This window comes from Ascaphus truei, chromosome 4, assembly GCF_040206685.1.
Source record: "Ascaphus truei isolate aAscTru1 chromosome 4, aAscTru1.hap1, whole genome shotgun sequence".
Classification (NCBI taxonomy): domain Eukaryota; kingdom Metazoa; phylum Chordata; class Amphibia; order Anura; family Ascaphidae; genus Ascaphus; species Ascaphus truei.
Window position 1 is genome coordinate 412,042,004 of NC_134486.1, and position 23,456 is coordinate 412,065,459.

Here is a 23,456-nt window from a genome sequence, read left to right on the forward strand (position 1 = left end):
CCAAACACAAACAATCCCACACACGCACACAATCCCACACACGCACACAATCCCCCCCACACACACAATCCCACAATCACACACTTACACAAAATACCACACACACACAATCCCACACATACACCCCCACACACACACACACAATCCCCCCCCACACACAATCTCTCACAGACCCAATCACAAACACACAATCACACACAATCCCACACACACAATCCCCCCTCACACACACACACACACAATCACACACACACACACACACACAATCACACAAAACCCATACACAATCACATTCACACAATCACGCACAATCACACAATCCCCCCTCACACACACACACAATCACACACACACAATCCCACAAAACCCACACACAATCACTCACACAATCCCACACAATCAATCACACACACAATCACTCACACAATCACACAATCACTCACACAATCAATCACACACACAATCACTCACACACACACAATCACACACACAATCCCACACACACACTCACACACCCACAATACCACACCAACAATACCACACACAAACAATCCCACACACGTACACAATCCCACACACACACACAATCTCCCCCACACACACAATCCCACAATCACACACACACTCACACAAAATCCAACACACACAATCCCCCCCACACACACACAATCCCACACACACACACAATCCCACACACACAACCCCCCCACACACACACACACAATCCCACACACACACAATCACTCACACAATCCCACACACACACAATCCCAAACACAAACAATCCCACACACGCACACAATCCAACACACGCACACAATCCCCCCCACACACACAATCCCACAATCCCACACTTACACAAAATACCACACACACACAATCCCACACACACACCCCCCCACACACAATCTCTCACAGACCCAATCACAAACACACAATCACACACAATCCCACACACACAATCCCCCCTCACACACACACACACACACACACACACACACACACACACACACACACACACACACACACACACACACACACACACACACACACAATCACACACACACACACACACACACACAATCACACAAAACCCATACACAATCACACTCACACAATCACGCACAATCACACAATCCCCCCTCACACACACACAATCACACACACACAATCCCACAAAACCCACACACAATCACTCACACAATCCCACACAATCCCACTCACACAATCAATCACACACACAATCACTCACACAATCACACAATCCCACACACACACAATCCCACACACAATCACTCACACACACACACACACACAATCACACACACACACAGTCCCACACACACAATCCCACACACAATCCCACAAAACCCACACACAATCACTCACACAATCCCACACAATCACACTCACACAATCAATCACACACACAATCACTCACACACACAATCCCACACACACACTCACACACCCACAATACCACACCAACAATACCACACACAAACAATCCCACACACGTACACAATCCCACACACACACACAATCTCCCCCACACACACAATCCCACAATCACACACACACTCACACAAAATCCAACACACACAATCCCCCCCACACACACACAATCCCACACACACACACACAATCCCACACACACAACCCCCCCCCCACACACACACAATCCCACACACACACAATCCCACACACACACACAATCCCAAACACAAACAATCCCACACACGCACACAATCCCACACACGCACACAATCCCCCCCACACACACAATCCCACAATCACACACTTACACAAAATACCACACACACACAATCCCACCCCCCCCCCCCCACACACACACACACACAATCCCCCCCCACACACAATCTCTCACAGACCCAATCACAAACACACAATCACACACAATCCCACACACACAATCCCCCCCCCCCCCCACACACACACACACACACACACACACACACACACAATCACACACACACACACACACACACACACACACACACACACACACACACACACACACACACACACACACACACACAATCACACAAAACCCACACACAATCACACAAAACCCATACACAATCACACTCACACAATCACGCACAATCACACAATCCCACACATACACAATCACTCACACACACACATTCACACAATCCCACACACACAATCACTCACACAATCACACTCACACGATCAATCACACACACAATCACCCACACACAATCCCACACAATCCCACACACAAACTCACACACAATCCCACACCCACAATCCCACACACGCACACAATCCCCCACACACAATCCCCCCCACACACACAATCCCCCACACACACACAAAATCACACACACACACAATCACCCCCCCCCCCCACACACACACACACAATCCCACACACCCCCCACACACACAATCCCCCCCACACACACAATCTCTCACAGACCCATTCACAAACACACAATCACACACACACAATCCCCCCTCACACACACACACTCACACAATCCCACACACACACAATCCCACAAAACCCACACACAATCACTCACACAATCCCACACAATCCCACTCACACAATCAATCACACACACAATCAGTCACACAATCACACAATCCCACACACACACAATCCCACACACAATCACTCACACACAATCCCACACACACTCACACACACACTCACAATCACACACACAATCACACACACAATCACACACACAATCACACACACAATCACACACACAGTCCCACACACAATCCCACAAAACCCACACACAATCACTCACACAATCCCACACAATCACACTCACACAATCAATCACACACACAATCACTCACACACACACAATCCCACACACAATCCCACACACACACTCACACCCACAATCCCACACACAAACAATCCCACACACGTACACAATCCCACACACACACACAATCTCCCCCACACAAACAATCCCCCCACACACACAATCCCACAATCACACACACACTCATACAAAATCCAACACACACAATCCCCCCCCCCACACACAATCCCACACACACAACCCCCCCCCCACACACACACAATCCCACACACACACACAATCACTCACACAATCCCACACACACACAATCCCAAACACAAACAATCCCACACACGCACACAATCCCACACACGCACACAATCACCCCCACACACACAATCCCACAATCACACACACTTACACAAAATACCACACACACACAATCGCACACCCCCCCCCACACACACACAATCCCCCCACACACACACACACAATCCCCCCCACACACACAATCTCTCACAGACCCAATCACAAACACACAATCACACGCAATCCCACACACACAACACACACACACACACACACACACACACACACACACACACACACACACACACACACACACACACACACAATCACACAATCACACACACACAATCACACAAAACCCATACACAATCACACTCACACAATCACGCACAATCACACAATCCCACACACATACAATCCCACACACAATCACTCACACACACACAATCACACAATCACACACACACAATCCCACAAAACCCACACACAATCACTCACACAATCACACTCACACAATCAATCACACACACAATCACCCACACACAATCCCACACAAGCACACACACACAATCCCACACATACACTCACACACAATCCCACACCCACAATCTCACACACGCACACAATCCCCCCCACACAATCCCCCCCCACACACAATCCCCCCCACACACACAATCCCCCACACACACACAATCACACACACACACCCTCCACGCACACACAATCCCACACCCCCCCACACACACACAATCCCCCCCACACACACAATCTCTCACAGACCCAATCACAAACACACAATCACACACACACAATCCCCCCTCACACACATACACTCACACAATCACACACACACAATCCCACAAAACCCACACACAATCACTCACACAATCCCACACAATCCCACTCACACAATAAATCACACACAATCACTCACACAATCACACACAATCCCACACACAATCACTCACACACACACAATCCCACACACACTCACACACACACAGTCCCACACACACAATCCCACACACACAATCCCACAAAACCCACACACAATCACTCACACAATCCCACACAATCACACTCACACAATCAATCACACCCACAATCACTCACACACACACAATCAATCACACCCACAATCCCACACACACACTCACACACCCACAATCCCACACACAAACAATCCCACACACGTACACAATCCCACACACACACACAATCTCCCCCACACAAACAATCCCCCCACACACAATCCCACAATCACACACACACTCACACAAAATCCAACACACACAATCCCCCCCACACACACAATCCCACACACACACACACACAAACCCACACACACAACCCCCCCCCACACACACACAATCCCACACACACACACAATCACTCACACAATCCCACACACACACAATCCCAAACACAAACAATCCCACACACGCACACAATCCCACACACGCACACAATCCCCCCCACACACACAATCCCACAATCACACACACTTACACAAAATACCACACACACACAATCCCACACACACACCCCCACACACACACACAATCCCACCCCCCCCCACACACACACAATCCCCCCCACACACAATCTCTCACAGACCCAATCACAAACACACAATCACACACAATCCCACACACACAATCCCCCCTCACACATACACACACACACACACACACACACAATCACACACACACACACACACACACACACACACACACACACACACACACACACACACACACACACACACACACACACACACACAATCACACAAAACCCATACACAATCACACTCACACAATCACGCACAATCACACAATCCCACACACATACAATCCCACACACAATCACTCACACACACACAATCCCACAAAACCCACACACAATCACTCACACAATCACACTCACACAATCAATCACACACAATCACCCACACACAATCCCACACAATCCCACACACACAATCCCACACATACACTCACACACAATCCCACACCCACAATCCCACACACGCACACAATCCCACACAAGCACACAATCCCACACACACACAATCCCCCACACACACAATCCCCCACACACACAATCTCCCCCACACACACAACCCCCCCACACACAATCCCACAATCACACACACACACAAAATCCAACACACACAATCCCCCCCCCCCACACACACACACACACAATCCCACACACACAACCCCCCCACACACACACAATCCCCCCCACAAACACACAGGGCCGCTAACAGAAATCATGGGGCCCGGGACAAATGAAAGGACCCACAGTGACTGGGTGGGAGACAGTGACTGGGTGGGTGACAGTGACTGGGTGGGTGACAGTGACTGGGTGGGAGACAGTGACTGGGTGTGTGGGAGACAGTGACTGGATGGGAGACAGTGACTGGGTGACAGTGACTGGGTGGGAGACAGTGACTGGGTGACAGTGACTGGGTGACAGTGACTGGGTGGGTGACAGTGTGGGTGGGTGGGAGACAGTGACTGGGTGGGTGGGAGATAGTGACTGGGAGGATGGGAGACAGTGACTGGGTGACAGTGACTGGGTGACAGTAACTGGGTGGGAGAGAGTGACTGAGTGGGTGACAGTGACTGGGTGGGTGACAGTCAGTGGCTGGGTGGGTGACAGTGACTGGGTGGGAGAGAGTGACTGAGTGGGTGACAGTGACTGGGTGGGTGACAGTCAGTGGCTGGGTGGGTGACAGTGACTGGGTGGGGTGACTTACCTTGACCGGATGGGTGCAGCTTGCCGCCGGACGCTTCCCCCTCCTGCCCCCGATATCCCCGCGGGAAGGGTGCGCGAGAGGTGGGCTCGGGGGGGCCACGGGAGTTGAGTTGGGGTCCATGGGAGGTGGGCTCGGGGGGCGCGCGGGAGGTGGGCTCGGGGGGCACGCGGGAAGCTGGCCGCGAGGAGGAAGCGGGCCGCAGGAGGAGCTGGTACTTCCTCCTCCGTCCCACGTTGGGAGCGGGGGGAGCGGGCCGCAGGAGGAGCTGTTACTTCCACCTCCGTCCCACGTTGGGAGCAAGGGGGGGGCGTACCCTGCTTGCCCTGCGCATGCGCGCCGGGACCGCAGGGAATCAACTGGGGCCCGGGACGCCAGTACCCTTTGTCCCCCCCTGTTGGCGGCCCTGCACACACACACTCACACACACACACACAATCACACATCCACCCTCTCCCTGCACTCACACACAGACACATTCCCCCTCTCCATGCATCAGAAGCTATCTGATTGGTTACAGCCTGTCACATGATGAGACCGTCTCTGTAAAAATCAAATTCTATTGACTACAGAGATTCACGTCTCTCCATCACGCCGTCACGCCTACTATAAACGCATGCTACAGATTAAATGCATTTTATTTGAAGCGACATCGTGTTGCCGTCGCCGGCACTAAAAGCGCAGCCTTAAAATTCAGTAGGTGCCACCAAAGAAGTTTAACTTCAACATCCCCTTCCCCCCGATTTCAAAGCTGTAATAATAGCAATAGTTTAAAAATATTCACCCAAGTGGAATTGCTGGTTTAAATGTTTTCCATGGATATTCATTCTCTCAACCCAGGGGGAGCATGTGGGAAAAAAACAACAGGAAAAAACACACTAAGTGCAGACAATAAAGTGCATTGATTAAACTAATATTTGAAGCTTGGCTCTTATGTGCTGCCTACTCACAAGATGTGTGACAAACGGCTTACTCCGGGGCTCCGTCGTTTGTCCGGGACTGTTTAGAACACGGTCTTTTAGGGTAGGTTAAATGATGAGGCGTCACGTACTGTTCCTTTAAACAGGCTATGCCTGGTTTATTCAGTCCCAGGCACTGAGACTGCCACAGTGCATACAACAGAAAACAGATCAAAACAAAAGCTGCTCACCTGAGCGATAACTTAACTTAGATATCCCTGACTCAGGGTTGGAAGTGGCTTTTCCACTTCCAACATCAAAACATGGTACTTTTGCAGTCTTACACAAATGAACAGAAAGATTGAACCTGTTTGGGGAAGAGGCTTCTCCCCTCTGTAGTTCAGCAGCCTTCCAGCCTCCTGGCTCTTGTGGGGAGCCCAGAGCAAACAGGAAATCAGTCTTTCATACCTGATTCCTAATTAGCATGACAGGTGACAGAAATCAGGCAGCAGACAAACTCTGGTCTGGATCTCTCATCCCTCAGTTCCAGCGCTTGCCAAACTGTGGGATGGAGTGTATGTATTATAAGGCTGCACTCCCAGGCCAAACAGGATAGAAACTGTCTAGTATCCTGGGAGCCCTATATACGGAATTTATTACCATCCCCTGGTTTCTGTCACATATCCTCCCCCCCAGCTCAGACCTCGAGGGATGAGCGACCATGGATATTAGGGAGTGCATCCTTGACAACCCGTCAGCATTGCCATGTTTGTGCCCTGACCTGTGTTCCACAGAAAATTTAAAGGGTTGTAGGCTTAGGAACCACCTGGTCACTCTAGCATTCTTTTCCCTGTTTTGACACATCCAGGTAAGGGGTGCATGATCTGTGACCAACCGGAATTTTCTCCCCAACAGGTAGTATTTGAGCGTCTCTACAGCCCACTTTATTGCGAGACACTCTTTCTCTACTATGGAGTAATTTTTCTCCTGGGGATTTAGTTTCCTACTTAAATAAAGGATGGGGTGCTCCTCACCTTGAGACTCCTGGGAGAGTACCGCCCCCAGCCCTACCTCAGATGCGTCGGTTTGGACTACGAACTCTTTGGAGAAGTCAGGTGTGACCAACACTGGTTGGGCACAGAGAGCTTCTTTCAGGCTTCTAAAGGCCTGTTCGGTTTCGGGGGACCACTTTACCATTAGCGGTCCTCTTGCTTTTGTGAGGTCAGTTAGTGGGGTTGCCTTAGTTGCAAAATTGGGAATAAACCTTCTATAGTACCCAATTAACCCCAAAAAGGTCCTTACTTGTTTTTTTGTAACTGGCCTTGGCCAATTTTGTATCGCCTCCACTTTGAGTGTTTGGGGTTTGAGTAAACCTCTGCCAATAGAATATCCCAGATACTTGGCTTCCTCCAGACCAATAGTGCATTTAGCGGGGTTAGCAGTTAGTCCAGCAGACCGGACTGCGTCAAGCACAGCTTGGACCTTTGGAAGGTGGGATTGCCAATCTTCACTATGGATTACCACATCATCCAGGTAGGCGGCAGCATACCGAGCATGTGGTTTTAAAATTTTATCCATCATTCTTTGGAATGTGGCGGGAGCTCCATGTAAGCCAAAAGGCAACACCTTATACTGAAAGAGGCCATCTGGGGTTGAGAAGGCTGTCTTTTCTTTTGCCCTTTCTGTGAGGGGAACCTGCCAGTACCCTTTTGTTAGGTCTAGGGTTGTGAGATATCGGGCTTTGCCCAGTCTCTCTACAAGTTCATCTACCCTGGGCATAGGATAAGTATCAAATTTTGACACCGCGTTTAGTTTCCGGTAGTCATTACAAAACCTTGTTGTACCATCTGGCTTTGGGACTAAGACTATAGGGCTGTTCCACCCACTTTGGGATTCCTCAATTACACCTAGTTTTAGCATTTTTTTTAACCTCTAAACTTATAGCCTTTCTTTTGGCCTCTGGGATTCGGTACGGTTTAAGGTTAACTCGGACCCCCGGTTCAGAGACTAAGTCATGTTCAATTACGCTAGTTCTACCTGGCCGTATAGAGAAGATTTCTTTGTTTCTTTTCACTAAATTCTGAACCTCTCGTTTCTGATGAACAGACAGTGTTTCAGCTATGCTAACCTCTGGGTCAGTTTCTTGATTCTCTGACGGACCTGGGGGTACTAGGGTTAACAAGACTTCTCTATCTTTCCAGGGCTTGAGTAGGTTTATATGGTAAATTTGCTCAGGTTTCCTCCTACCTGGCTGTCTTACCTTATAATTTACTTCTCCCACTCTTTCCAAGACCTCATATGGCCCATGCCATTTAGCAAGGAATTTACTCTCCACGGTGGGAACCAGAACTAGTACCCTATCACCTGGAGAAAAAATTCTGACCCTAGCACCCTTATTATATGTATTCCTCTGTGCTTCTTGAGCTTTCTCCATGTGTTCCCTCACTATGGGTAGGACTGCAGCAATGCGGTCCTGCATCTGGGCAACATGCTCTATTACACTTCTGTAAGGGGTAACCTCGTGTTCCCAAGTCTCTTTGGCTATATCCAGTAAGCCCCTTGGGTGTCGGCCATACAATAGTTCAAACGGGGAGAAGCCTGTGGATGATTGGGGAACTTCCCTAATGGCAAATAACAGGTACGGTAACAAACAATCCCAGTTTTTCCCATCTTTATCAACCGCCCGCCGTAACATGCTCTTTAAGGTTTTATTGAACCTTTCCACTAAACCATCTGTTTGTGGATGATAGACTGAGGTTCTGAGATGCTTGATTTTTAGGAGTTTACATAGCTCTTTCGTTACTTGGGACATAAATGGTGTTCCCTGGTCAGATAGAATCTCTTTAGGAATCCCGACCCGGGAAAACAGAACTACTAACTCTTTTGCTATGTTTTTAGCTGAGGTGCTACGTAGGGGAACTGCCTCCGGATATCGGGTGGCATAATCTAATATTACCAATATATGCTGATGTCCCCTAGCAGACTTTATTAGGGGTCCTACTAGATCCATAGCAATCCGGTCAAATGGTACCTCTATTATGGGAAGGGGTACCAATGGGCTGCGGTACGCCTTGAACGGGGCGGTGATCTGACATTCTGGGCATGAGGAACAATAATTCGTAATTTCTGCCAGAACCCCAGGCCAATAGAAGCTTCGGAGAACCTTTTCTTTTGTCTTTTCCACCCCTAGGTGTGCCCCCAATGGATGACTATGTGCGAGGTGTAATACTACGTTACGGAATGTCCGTGGTACCAACAATTGTTTAGTTGTAACTGATTTCCTTTTATCAACCCGATATACTAGGTCGTTCTCTACCTCGAAGTAGGGGTAAGCAAGTGACCTATCTGGTTGGCCAGGAGTACTATTCTGGTCCCGTATATTTCCCCTTGCTACCGCTAATGTGGGGTCCTCCCACTGGGCCTTCTTAAAACTCCCAGGACTGACCTCTAGGTCAGCGAGGGTCTTATCCGGTTCTGGGGTGGTAAGTGTCTGCTCAACATCTTGATTTGGGGTATTCCCTACCAAAGTAGTGATGGGGAAGGGAATTTTACAGCACTCCTCCTTTTCCCCCTTCTTATTTGGGCCCTCGTCAACCTCCATTTCTGAAAAAGGGAAAGGATTTGTTTCTTCTAATACTTCGTTATGGTCCGCTATTGAACTCTGGGCGCTATTCTGAGCGGGGGACCACATTTTTAGAAAATGGGGAAAGTCGGTCCCTATTAACACATCATGTGCCAGTTTGGGTACAATACCCACCTTGAAATCTAAAGAACCAAACTCTGTTTCAAAAAAAACATCAACAGTGGAATATTCATGATTATCCCCATGTATACAACAAATTGCCACTCTTTGTGAACTGTTTCCCTGTTTCTTCTTAATGGGCAAGAGGTATTCGGACACTAGTGTGACCATGCTCCCAGAGTCAAGAAGTGCCCGAACCCTCTTACCATTAACCTTTACAAATGCCCACAGATGGTTATTCAAGGGGTCCTCTGGGCTAGGGCCCATACATTGGGACAACAGCGAATAAGGTTCCACGCTGTTGCATTGCATGGGCTCATAATTTAGTGGGCAGATTTTTGCTGTGTGGCCCCTCTCATGACAATTTACACATTTAGGTACATAGTCTGTGTCCCACTTAGAGCCTTTTCCCGGCTCCCCATGTTGGCTATTGCCCTTAGTGTGCGAACCACTGTTGCTGGTGCTGCGTGAAGGTGGTCGCCGCTCTTCAGCGCCCCTTAACCCCGGTACCCTTTTACCGTCTCTGGAAGAGTCCTGGAACCTCGGGTAGTGGGGTTGCTCCACGACTGTGGGTTGCGGGTGCTCTTCTGCTGCATTGTACCTTTCTACGAGGGCCACAAGCTCATCCGCATTGTGGGGGTCACTCCGACTGACCCAACGGCGTAAGGCAGAGGGAAGTTTCCTCAAGAACTGGTCCATGACCAACCGTTCCACGATGTGGCTGGCTGAGTTGATCTCGGGTTGTAGCCACTTCCGGGCGAGGTGGATGAGGTCATACATCTGGCTTCGGGTGGCTTTATCCATCGTGAAGGACCATGCGTGAAACCTTTGGGCGCGAACAGCCGTGGTTACGCCGAGGCGGGCGAGGATCTCGAACTTCAATTTTGCATAGACGTTAGCTTCGGCTGGCTCTAGATCAAAGTAAGCCTTCTGGGGTTCGCCGCTTAGGAAGGGTGCAATTAGACCAGCCCACTCAGCTTCTGGCCATCCCTCTCTCTGTGCCATGCGTTCAAACGTGAGAAGATAGGCTTCCACATCATCCGAGGGTCCCATCTTCTGAAGGTAGTGGCTTGCCCTGGTCATTTTCGGAACTGGGGCTGCCGCTGCCAGTGGAAGGTTACTGATAGTCCCCCTCAGGATCTCAAGTTCCTGCTGTAAGCCCTGAGCGAACCGCTGTTGCTCCTCTCTCAGCAAGCGGTTTGTCTCTTGCTGGTTTGCATTCGCGTTTTGCAGGGCTTCATTCGTCTGTTGCTGGTTGGCATTCGCCTGTTGCTGGTTGGCATTAATCTCTTGCTGGGCTATTAGCAGCTGTTGATGGGCTGCATTCGTCTGCTGCTGGTTTGCATTAGTTTCTTGCTGGGCTATTAACAGCTGTTGCTGGGTTTCATTCGCGTCTTTCTGGGCAGCGACATTGCGTACCAGCGCACCCACCACGTCTTCCATCTTGTTTGCAGAGGATGGAAAAAACTTTTTTTTTTTTTTCAAAGTTTTTCAACCCGCAGACCCCCTAGTGCTCGGCCCGCATTCTCCACCATATGTGACAAACGGCTTACTCCGGGGCTCCGTCGTTTGTCCGGGACTGTTTAGAACACGGTCTTTTAGGGTAGGTTAAATGATGAGGCGTCACGTACTGTTCCTTTAAACAGGCTATGCCTGGTTTATTCAGTCCCAGGCACTGAGACTGCCACAGTGCATACAACAGAAAACAGATCAAAACAAAAGCTGCTCACCTGAGCGATAACTTAACTTAGATATCCCTGACTCAGGGTTGGAAGTGGCTTTTCCACTTCCAACATCAAAACATGGTACTTTTGCAGTCTTACACAAATGAACAGAAAGATTGAACCTGTTTGGGGAAGAGGCTTCTCCCCTCTGTAGTTCAGCAGCCTTCCAGCCTCCTGGCTCTTGTGGGGAGCCCAGAGCAAACAGGAAATCAGTCTTTCATACCTGATTCCTAATTAGCATGACAGGTGACAGAAATCAGGCAGCAGACAAACTCTGGTCTGGATCTCTCATCCCTCAGTTCCAGCGCTTGCCAAACTGTGGGATGGAGTGTATGTATTATAAGGCTGCACTCCCAGGCCAAACAGGATAGAAACTGTCTAGTATCCTGGGAGCCCTATATACGGAATTTATTACCATCCCCTGGTTTCTGTCACAGATGTCAGTAGGATAAAGACAGTGGCGGGATATGTGGAGTCTGGTGGGTCTTGCTGGACACAGACAGGAAGCAGCTAGGACTTGGATATCAGGTGCAAATGTACATGGAGAGATAAAAAAAGACCTCCATGGTGCAGATCAATGGTACAAGGATAATTTTATGTAGTAATAAAAAATGTGCACTTACAATGTTAAAATACAATAATAGCGTTTATCACTTAATAAGTGAAAAGGAGTGTTATGGATAGTTGCCGCAGCTCACCGCACCGCACCACCGGCGTCCTGAAGTGGCTATGTCACAGGCTCTCCGTGGCTCCCTCTTCACCATGCAGTGTGGGGATCACCTCCAGCAGTGTCTCCGGCGCGACACGTCACTTCCGGTGGGCACGATCAGCTCCGCCGCGTCACTTCCGGTCCGGCACAGGATTGACAGCTCGCAGCACCAATCCTCTCACTTCCTAGGCGGGTCCACTCTACGCGTTTCGCCAAAAGAATGGCTGGCTTCGTCAGGAGTATGGAACCCCCCATTCAAGCTTAACCTTATATACCCTGCTAAATTGCCGGTATTATTAACCTATGAAGTGCTGCCATGAGACCTATAGCTACCTAAGAACGTGGTTAGATGTATTCACATGATCAATTTAAAAAGGGGAATAAACAAACAGGTGGATGTTTGGGGAAATACTCTAATAGTATTATATAATGTGCAAATACAACAATATAAATAATGGTCACAGTATATATATATGAATTAGGACTTTGAGGTAGGGAGTGGATACGAAGTATACAAAATATACAGAAATATATTTTAAAAAACTTGTTTAAAAACTTGTTTAGAAAAACTTTAATATTATTTTATATATAAAAATATATATATATATTAAAAATATGTTAGAAAAGAGTTCAGTGATAATGGTGGGTCTAAACCCATTCGTATGATTATGAAGATGTGAATACATCCCAAAAATATACTAATGCACATTATAAGATTATGAAGTTATGTGCTTCATACATAAGGGATGGTGTAGTAACAGCATTGGAATCCATTATGAATCCTAACATAAGGATATGGTAAAAATATATATATATTATACAATGATAAAAAGACATATGATCAATATTAAACAGTACATAATACATATTATTATAATCTAAAGATCTAAAAGACATATATGTTAACGGAGTCTTCTTGTCACCTATGGAGGAAAGGGGTGGATGGAAGGAAAGAAAAGGACGTTAGAATACAAATAATTATCTCAAAAAGGGAGCCACATCTATTTCCATATTAGGGCCTCTGGGGTGGAGGGATCTTAGTTTATGAATCCAAAAGGATTCTCTTTTAATAAGTTCTAAGTTCCTGTCTCCTCCTCGCCAATGTTGTTTAACTGATTCTATGGCCATATATGTTAGTCCTTTGGGGTCTCCCTGGTGTTTCTCCAAGAAATGATTTGGGACACTATGAGTGACTAATTGTCTCTTTATACTGCTGAGATGTTCCAGTATTCTAGTTCTCACTGGTCTTTCTGTTTTACCTACATACTGCAGCTTGCATGGGCACTCAAGGACATAAATCACGTGATCAGTCCTGCATGTCAAGCATGATTCGATCTGGAAAACTTCTTTTGTCACATTCGAACAGAACTCTGTTATTTTATCTGCCTTAAATTTGCATGCCCTACAACTATTGCAGCCGAAAAAACCTTTCCCCGTTTGGAGCCAGCTATCAGAATTGGTGTCCCTCCTTCTTAGTACAGTTGGTGCCAGTCTGTTTTTAAGATTATTCGCCCTTCTAAAGATAATATTAGGCTTCTCAGGAATGGCATTCCCCAGAATTGGGTCATTTCTGAGGATGTCCCAATGTTTGTGAATGATGTTCCTTATTACCTTCGCTTCTCCACTATAATTAGTGAGGAAAGCGAAATCAAATTTCTCATTTCTTTCTTTCGTTTTAACTTTGGTTTTTAACAAATCTTCACGATTGATTTCCTCCACTTTCCTCATTGCACTATCAAGCTTCTCTTCCCCATATTCCTTCTCTAAAAAATCTATTTTTAAGATAATCTGCCTGTTCGAGAAAAGTTTTATTGTCACTACAGTTCCTTTTCAGCCTTGTAAACTGTCCAGGTGGTACCCCGTCCATCCACCTGGGCAGATGACAACTAGATCTCAGTATATAGTTGTTTTTGTCAGTCTCTTTAAAATAAGTTTTTGTTTTTATTTTATTTTCTTCAATGAAAATTACAAGGTCTAAAAAATTTACACTTTGTTGGCTGAAACTGCTCGTGAATTTCAAATTATTCTCGTTAATATCTAAGGAAGCTAGAAACTTTCCCAAGGATTCTTGACCCCCCCTCCATATTAAAAACACATCGTCGATGAAACGGCGCCAGAGGACAAGATCCGCTCCCAGATTGCCACCTGGTCAGATCTTATCATCCTCCCAGACGGCCATAAAAAGGTTAGCATAACTGGGGGCGAACCTCGTCCCCATCGCCGTTCCACATTTTTGAAGATAGTACTCCTCTCCGTACCAAAAGAAATTATGATTTAAAATAAATCTAATGCTTTCTACAATAAAATCAATCTGTGTCTCGGTGAGATCTTTATCTCTAGATAGTACCTGTTTAATCGCTCTACACCCTTTCTCATGTTCTATTATTGTGTAGAGCGATGTAACATCACAAGTGGCCATAATAAAATGTTCTTCCCATGTCACCTTACTTAGAGTATTGATCACATCTGTAGTGTCCTTCAAATAGGCCCTCTGCTGTACTACAAATTTTTGAAGAAATGTGTCGATGTACAGTGACAGATTTGCCGTTAGTGAGTCAATCCCCAAGACTATAGGTCTGCCTGGGGGATTGACTACACTTTTATGGACTTTTGGTAGATGGTAAAAAACTGGTAGTTTAGATCTGTCACTGTACATGAACTTGTATTCATTTTCATTCAATATGTTCAACTCCCTCCCCTTATCCAAGAAGCATTTCAAATCCTCCGTAAATTTCCTTGTTGGATTGCTCTTTAATTTGGTATAGGTATTTACGTCTCCCAATAGTCTGAGTGACTCTCGATCATATGCCTCTCTGTCTAGCAGCACCCTCCTTTATCTGCTGGTTTTATGATCAGATTTTCGTTTTCTGTTAGATCTTTCAAAGCTGTTTTTTCCTCTTTTGTAAGATTATTTTGCATTTTGCACTGCCTTGAAGCTAGATCTTCGAAATCTTTATTAATCATTTTGAAAAAAACTTCCAAATGGTCACCTTTAGCATAGTGTGGGTAAAAGGTAGATTTTGGTTTCAAATTCGTATGAATAATCTGCACCATGGAGGTCTTTTTTTATCTCTCCATGTACATTTGCACCTGATATCCAAGTCCTAGCTGCTTCCTGTCTGTGTCCAGCAAGACCCACCAGACTCCACATATCCCGCCACTGCCTTTATCCTACTGACATCTTGTGAGTAGGCAGCACATAAGAGCCAAGCTTCAAATATTAGTTTAATCAATGCACTTTATTGTCTGCACTTAGTGTGTTTTTTCCTGTTGTTTTTTTCCCACATGCTCCCCCTGGGTTGAGAGAAAGCATATCGATCATCTGGGACCAGCCAAGACAGTCCCTTCCAGAGGGTCTGAGCAGGGGGTTAAAACCTATTATATATTTCTTCACAGTTTGCACTATTTTTAGTCACTTTAATTCAACACTATTGTGTGTGTATTATATATTCAGTATATTATTAGTGAACACTAGTATTTTATTAGCACCTGTTTTCATCATCACTTTGTCACATTCCATGGATATTCAAACATATTTTATATTTTAAGATTCTCGACATGAGATGTTGGATGAAGTGATAATTCACAACACAATGACATCATGATTCATGCAGAATGACACAGCTAGATGAGAGCACACTATTATGGCATTCTCTATACTTAATAACAGTCCCGTCCGGGACTGAAACAGATTTGATTTCAATGAGACCCATTATACAGAAAATAAATAACCCTTTTCATCTGTAGTAATAGGAGTACACAATGTTTATATATCCTGATTTCTTTTGTTATTGGGACAATCATTTTTAAGGATCCCTTTTAGTTACAAATGAATTTATTTTTAAGCATAGTGACATTATTTCCTGAGTTTTGTCAGATAGTATCCAACATTACTGAAACAAATTGCAAGTGCTTAGAAAATGAAGGGTAGGTGAAACAAGTGACTATCACACTTCAGTGAATATACTACTAAACATTCAACTACAATAAGTATTTACAGTAATGTGATTACTAAGCAAAAAAATTACCTTTATGTATAATGATGTCATCCTTTCAGATGTGTTGTAATACCTTGAAACACTATAAATCATTTTCATACCATTAATCAGATTTTGTATTCCGTGTGCCATGGAAACCTAGAATAAGATTATTTTAATCATGAAGTCAGATATGAAGAATGTATTCAAATTACTGTTCATACTGGCATTGCCCATCTGATTTATTTGGTATGGTTGCAGACATGACATATTTCCCATGAAATAAAATACATTATTTAAAAGTTTATTGTGGCTTGGATGGTTACTCATTAAATTGTGATATGGGCCATATTTTCTAAAAAAAAAGTGCTATTCCATAACACAACTTCTGGCGCTGTCTTTGGAATGGACAGGGTCTTTCAACTGTAGCAGAGCCACTCCTACTTATTTGTCCCTTGTCTAGGCAGTTTCCCTACTGTAGGTGTGTTTCAGTATTCAAAAAGGTCTCCATATGTTCTGTGGGTTTATGGAAACATACAATTGTACAAATGTGAAAAAGTTTAACATTGTTTACTTAAAGTGGCTCTTGTGTTTTTTTTTTACTATGTTTGGAGCAGGGATCTCCGGAGCTGAACCGCATTGATTTCAGCTCCGGAGACCCATGATTCACGGTACTTACATCTGGGGCTGCTGCCACCTGCCGGTAGCAGATCTTCCTGGGCACCTAAAATACAGTATGTCTGCTTAAAGGTCCTGCGTTTCGCAGACTAATACCAAGCCGCAACATCATACTATGCAGCTTCCTATTAGCCCATGTGACAAGGAATCTTTAAACAGCAGTGAGAAACTGGCATCACCTTCTGATCTAAGTATCTTGGGGAGCAAGGGGTCCTCGGAGCTGAAATTAACGCTGTTCAGCATTGGAGACCATCTGCTTCTCATCTAGGTGGCTGATTTTGTATTTTTGTTTTTGTAAAGGAAAAGTTCCTTTAAATAGATAGGAAAAAATATACACATGATGATCTTTTGATCAATTTTAAAGAAAAAAATGGTTATTTTTATTATCTGCTTCTTTTGGTAGGTAGAGGAAATGTTTATCTTGGTCTGCATCGCCTTGTAGCTCTGGCACTTCAGTGAAGTAGCATTGGGTGTGTCGTCCTCTAGGAAGTTGCAATTGTGCTGAAAGGTTTTTTGTTGCATGCCCCTTTGAAAGCGCTAATTGTGTTACTGGAGACCTATAAAGTTCTATTGCCTTTTAAACTACTTGTATTTATGTATATCTTTATTTATATAGTGCACTCAATGCTTCACAAAGCATACAGTACATGGAATTATAATGATGCAATAAGTGCAACCAAGTCAGACAATAGGAAAGGAAATCCCTGGCCCGGATAGCTTACAATCTTAGAACAATTGTTAAGAATTGGCAGCATGCAGCTATAGATGTAATGTAGAAAGCATTATCACTCTCTTTAACATGTAATTACACAGAAAATAACATAGCAAATATTTAATGTGTTAAGGAAATAACACACTCGTTATCATTATTTTTGCCAAAGCGGTAATATACTGTAATAGCATTAACTCATCGCATTATGTTAACAGGTGTACATCTTTATGTTATTAGCTGCAGATTAGCTAATTTAACAGAGTTCTGTTGCGGTTGAGGAATTTGGTTTATAACTTTCTGCAGATATACTTTTTATACTGAATGCAAGAAACATAACACCCTTATCATATGTGCATTCTGTTCAAGCACATGTTCTGCTGCATGTGTAGGCACATTAACAGTTGAAAGTTATGATAATGAGGGTGGCTTTTGACCTTTTCTCCCAATTTGGAGTAATATATTGTTATAAATCATCACAGTTTTTTCTGCATGTTACTACTTTGCGGACCCTGATGTCCAGTCCTTGTGAGGGTCAGGGAGCCACGCCGCCGTCGGCGTGCTCCCAACTCACCTTCACCGCCGCGGGATCCACATGCTCGCTCCCGCCTCCTCCTACGCCGGGCGGCCGCCGCTGCACTATAGCGAGCGTACGCTTGCACCCCCTAAATAGTGTCGATCACGGGTGCGCGCGCCGCACTCGGAGGTATGCGCTAGTCCTGAAGCCCTGCCTCCCTACTCTTACAGGTTCTCCTTGCACCTGCACTCTGCCTACCACAGCCCCTGCAGGACACACACCCCCTGCTGCAGATTTCTCATTGGACGCTCTCACCTACATATGCTCAGCTGTGCCACTGAAACTTTGGCTGAGCATAGTTGCAGTTGCGTTGCAATCACCTCGTCACTGCCTCCATGGTCTTGTCTTTGGCCAAAGAGTTTAACTAAATAACCAATTAATTATTATTACTATTGAAGTATTTAAACTTTATACTTATTACCATATATGTTTTGTCAATTGGATGTAGCATTGGGCACCCCTGTCTTTTGTTGTATACATTTGCCACGCTCATTAGAACTCTTTTTGACATAAATATATATTCATGATGTGGTGGGTGTAGGAGTTTGAGCTAGCTGGGAATGTGTGTTTATCAATTTCTGACTGGTAACAGTTGTAAGGGAGGTAGGTGGCACCTCCCCCCAGAGCTCACTCATCTTCACTTTTTTAACTTAGTGTAACGCTTGACTGCCCGCAGACCTGGCCAGTCCCCAATACTGAGGTGGGTAAGGGTATTACACGCACCCACAGCAGTGAGGGCGTGCCCGGAGTGTGGTATGATGCGTTGCTGGGCCTTGTGAGAAAGGGTTAGCCTGATACTTGCCGCGTCCGGGCTGCCAGAGGTCCGAGGGTAAAGATCCGAAAGCAGTAGGTCAGGAGCAGGAGAGAGTAGCGTATTGAGGTCCAAAGCCGAGTCCAGGGAGTAGCGAGGTACACGAAGTCTAACGAGAGCCGAGATCAAATCCAAGGGTATCAAACGAGGGCAGAGACTGGAGCGAGAGCTGCAATACAAAAGAGAGCCAGGCATAGACCTCCGTACAACAAGAGCCACAGGAAAACTATGCAGAGCGAGGAAGGAGAGGGCAGACAGGAACTATAAATGCCGGAGAACCAATGGGAGCAAGAGGCAGAGCGGGGGCTTGACTGAGCGGTCCCAGGGATACGTTAGGATGCCTGGTGTAGTGTTCTGTAGTGGGAATAGCCTCCAGCTGCTGGGAGGTGGAGCCAAGGCTGCAGGAGGAGTGTAGAAGAGGACGGGTGTGCACGCGCCCTGTAACACTCCCGCGCGCCCCTCAGCGTGTGGGCGGAGGCAGTGTGTGCCGCAGAGGAGCGGCGTGGCGTCCGACCGGAGCGGGTAAGGAGCTGACGGGGAGGGGGCCTGGGACGAGCGGCAGTACTGGGAGCCGGGGTGACGGGGACCAGCTGTAAGGCGCGTGTCCCCCGATCACTTACAGTACCCCCCCTTGAGGATCGGACTCCGGACGATCCTCTCAAGGTTTGTGAGGAAATTTCAGACGAAATTGTTAAAGTAGAGCTGGGGCGTGAATGTGACGACAAGGTACCCAAGAACATTCCTCCGGACCATATTCCAATGAACGAGGAATTGAAGTTTGCCCCTGGAAAGTCGTGAATCGAGAATGGACTGGACTTCAAATTCTTGTTGCCCCTGTATCACGACGGGGTTGGGTCTATGAGGACGGTCCGGAAAATGTACATTTTGGAAGAAGGGTTTCAGGAGGGAAACGTGGAACACTGAGGGTATCCTCATGGTGGAAGGTAGCGAAAGCCGATACGCTACCGGATTGATCCGTTCGAGGACCTTGAAGGGACCCAAGAATCTGGGCGCCAGCTTCTGAGAAGGAGTTTTAAGCTTGACATTTTTAGAGGAAAGCCAGACTCTGTCTCCAGGTTTATACTCCGGTGCCACCTGACGTCGCCGATCTGCTTGGGCCTTTTGTTTTTGGACGGCCCCTTGCAAGGCTTTTTGGATCCTTTTACAGGAGACTTGTAAATTAGAAACTTGGATATCTGCTGCCGGTACACCAGATGGAAAGGAAGAGAGAGGAAGACTGCTAGGGTGGAACCCATAATTAATGAAGAAAGGCGACTCTTGCGTGGATTAATTCCTCAGCGAATTAATCGCGAACTCCGTCCAGGGTAATAGATCTACCCAGTTGTCTTGAAATTCCGACACGAAACATCTAAGATACTGCTCCAAGGTCTGGTTCATTCTCTCCATCTGGCCGTTGGTCTGTGGGTGATAACCCGAGGAGAAGAGGACAGATATGCCAAGTCTCTGAGAGAAAGCTCGCCAAAACTTAGAAATGAATTGTGTGCCCCTGTCCGAGGCAATGGTGAGTGGAATCCCGTGTAGCCTGAAAATCTCTTTAGAAAATATGTCGGCCAAGGTAGCCGAATTGGGAAGACCCTTGAGGGGTACAAAGTGCGTGTGCTTGGAAAATCTGTCCACTACTACAAGGATCATATTCATCCCTTTAGAAGATGTGAGTTCCACAATAAAGTCCATGGATATATGTTTCCAAGGCCGTTCAGGGATAGGAAGGGGCAGGAGAAGCCCAGATGGTTTGTATCGGGCGGACTTGCTCTGAGCGCACACCGGACAAGCTCTCGTGAAATCAAAAATGTCTTTGCCCGTAATAGGCCACCAAAAGGTCCGTTTGATTCTTTCCACTCTCCTTTTGAAGCCCGGATGGCCCGCAGATCTGGAAGAATGCCCCCACTCCAGGATCTTGTGGCAAAAACGTGGAGCAGCGTACAGACGTCCTTCTGGCACCTTTAATCTCCTAGGGATATGTTAGGAATGTGAGCACACAGCGCCACAGGAGGAGCTCACGGCTCTCTCCTTATACTGCTCAGACCCTTCCACTACAACCATGCAAGCCCCCTTCAGCTGCATCGCGTACCCCTCGGCATGGTGGGCGCTCCACGAGGTACTTCCTCCATGCTCTGCGCCGCAGCCGTCGGCACGGAATCGCTGCCCCGCGCGCACGTCACGTTGCTTCCTCTCATGCGCACATCGGACTTACAATGCACACACAACAGCCCCTGAACTTATCCCCGCTCAGGCACCGCCCCCAAACACCGCACGGTTACAATTTGGCTCTTGCTGAGTGTCACCTGGGCTCTAAGAACAGCATCCAATGCGCTGAAGTTCCCTGAGCTCCTCCAGGAACACCCCCTCTCCTGGTTGGCTGTTCCAGCTTTATATACCCTCTCTGTTCTGTGCTTCCTCGCTCGTCATAGTTTTTGTATGGGTGTTTCACAGTGCTTATTCTTTGATTCTCTCAGTTTTGACGCGGCTTGGCAGACTACCCCCTTTGGCTCTCGACTTCGGATTGTTCCTGTTTACGTACCTTCTGGCTCCCTTCGACCTCGGCACTCATCTCGATCATTCCATACTTCTCCTACCCCTGATCTCGGCAACGGCAACGACCATTCTTCTGGAAATAACGGTACCGGCAAGTATTCACGCAATACCCCCCATCTGGCCTGGCACCATCTAATACCACAACCCGGACACGTCCCTCGCTCTGTCGGTGTGTGTATTCATACCTGCTACCTCAGTTCTAGGGACAGGTCTGGTCTGCAGGCTACTCCGGCGTAACAGGATATGAGCCTGGGCTTTGGTGATCTCATCCAAGATATCGAAAGTATTGGCAGAAATTATGTATTTTGCAGGCAGAATGGTCTCCGAACATTCATTAGATCCTTCCTCAGTAGAGAACTGGCGAGAAAGTGCGTCGGCCTTGATATTCTTGGTACCCGGAATATACGAAATCGTGTAATTGAATCGGGGAAAAAAAGTGCCCAACGTGCTTGACGGGATCCCAGACGACGAGCCCCCTCAATGTACAATAAGTTTTTGTGATTGGTGAGAATTGCCACTGACTCTTTGGTACCCTCGAGGAGGTGTCTCCATTCTTGCAAGGCTAACTTGATAGCCAAGAGTTCTCGGTTCCCGACATCATAATTTCTCTCGGCCGAAGAGACTGTCCTTGAAAAGAACCCACAAGGATGGAGTTTTTCTTGAGGTGAGGACCTTTGCAAGACTACTGCCCCGGCTCCGATATCAGAAGCATCAACTTCAAGGGTGAAGGGAAGAGATGTGTCCGGGTGATGAAGGATGGGTGCAGAGACGAAGGCTCTTTTGAGAAACTCGAAGGCTTTGATGGCATCAAGGGACCATGCTGGTGGGTCAGCCCCCTTCTTGGTAAGAGCGGTAATGGGTAGAGCAATAGTGGAAAAATTACGGATGAATTTCCGATAGTAGTTTGAGAACCCAAGGAAACGATGGACGGCTTTTAGGGAGTTCGGTAACGGCCAATCTAGAACAGCCTTCAATTTCTCAGGATCCATGGTGAAGCCTTTGTCGGAAATTATATAGCCTAGGAAGGCTGTGGATGATCGGTGGAAGAGACATTTCTTCATCTTCGCGTAGAGGCTATTTGCGCGAAGCCGAGCGAGGACCACCCTGATGTGATGAATGTGATCCTCAAGGTTTTTGGAGAAAATTAGGATGTCGTCTAGGTATACTATGACGAAAATACCCAAAATGTCC

General features: G+C 46.7%; 1 protein-coding gene across 4 annotated transcripts in view; it reads right to left on the reverse strand.

Annotated features, from left to right (window-relative positions):
- DNAH8 (dynein axonemal heavy chain 8) overlaps positions 1 to 23,456 on the reverse strand; it is a 1,091,167-nt gene that overhangs the window by 887,238 nt on the left and 180,473 nt on the right. For all 4 annotated transcript variants that reach the window (XM_075598772.1, XM_075598771.1, XM_075598773.1 and 1 more), the window contains one exon: positions 16,986 to 17,093. In XM_075598772.1, the coding sequence (XP_075454887.1) occupies positions 16,986 to 17,093 (108 nt within the window). The remainder of the gene's footprint in view (positions 1 to 16,985; positions 17,094 to 23,456) is intronic.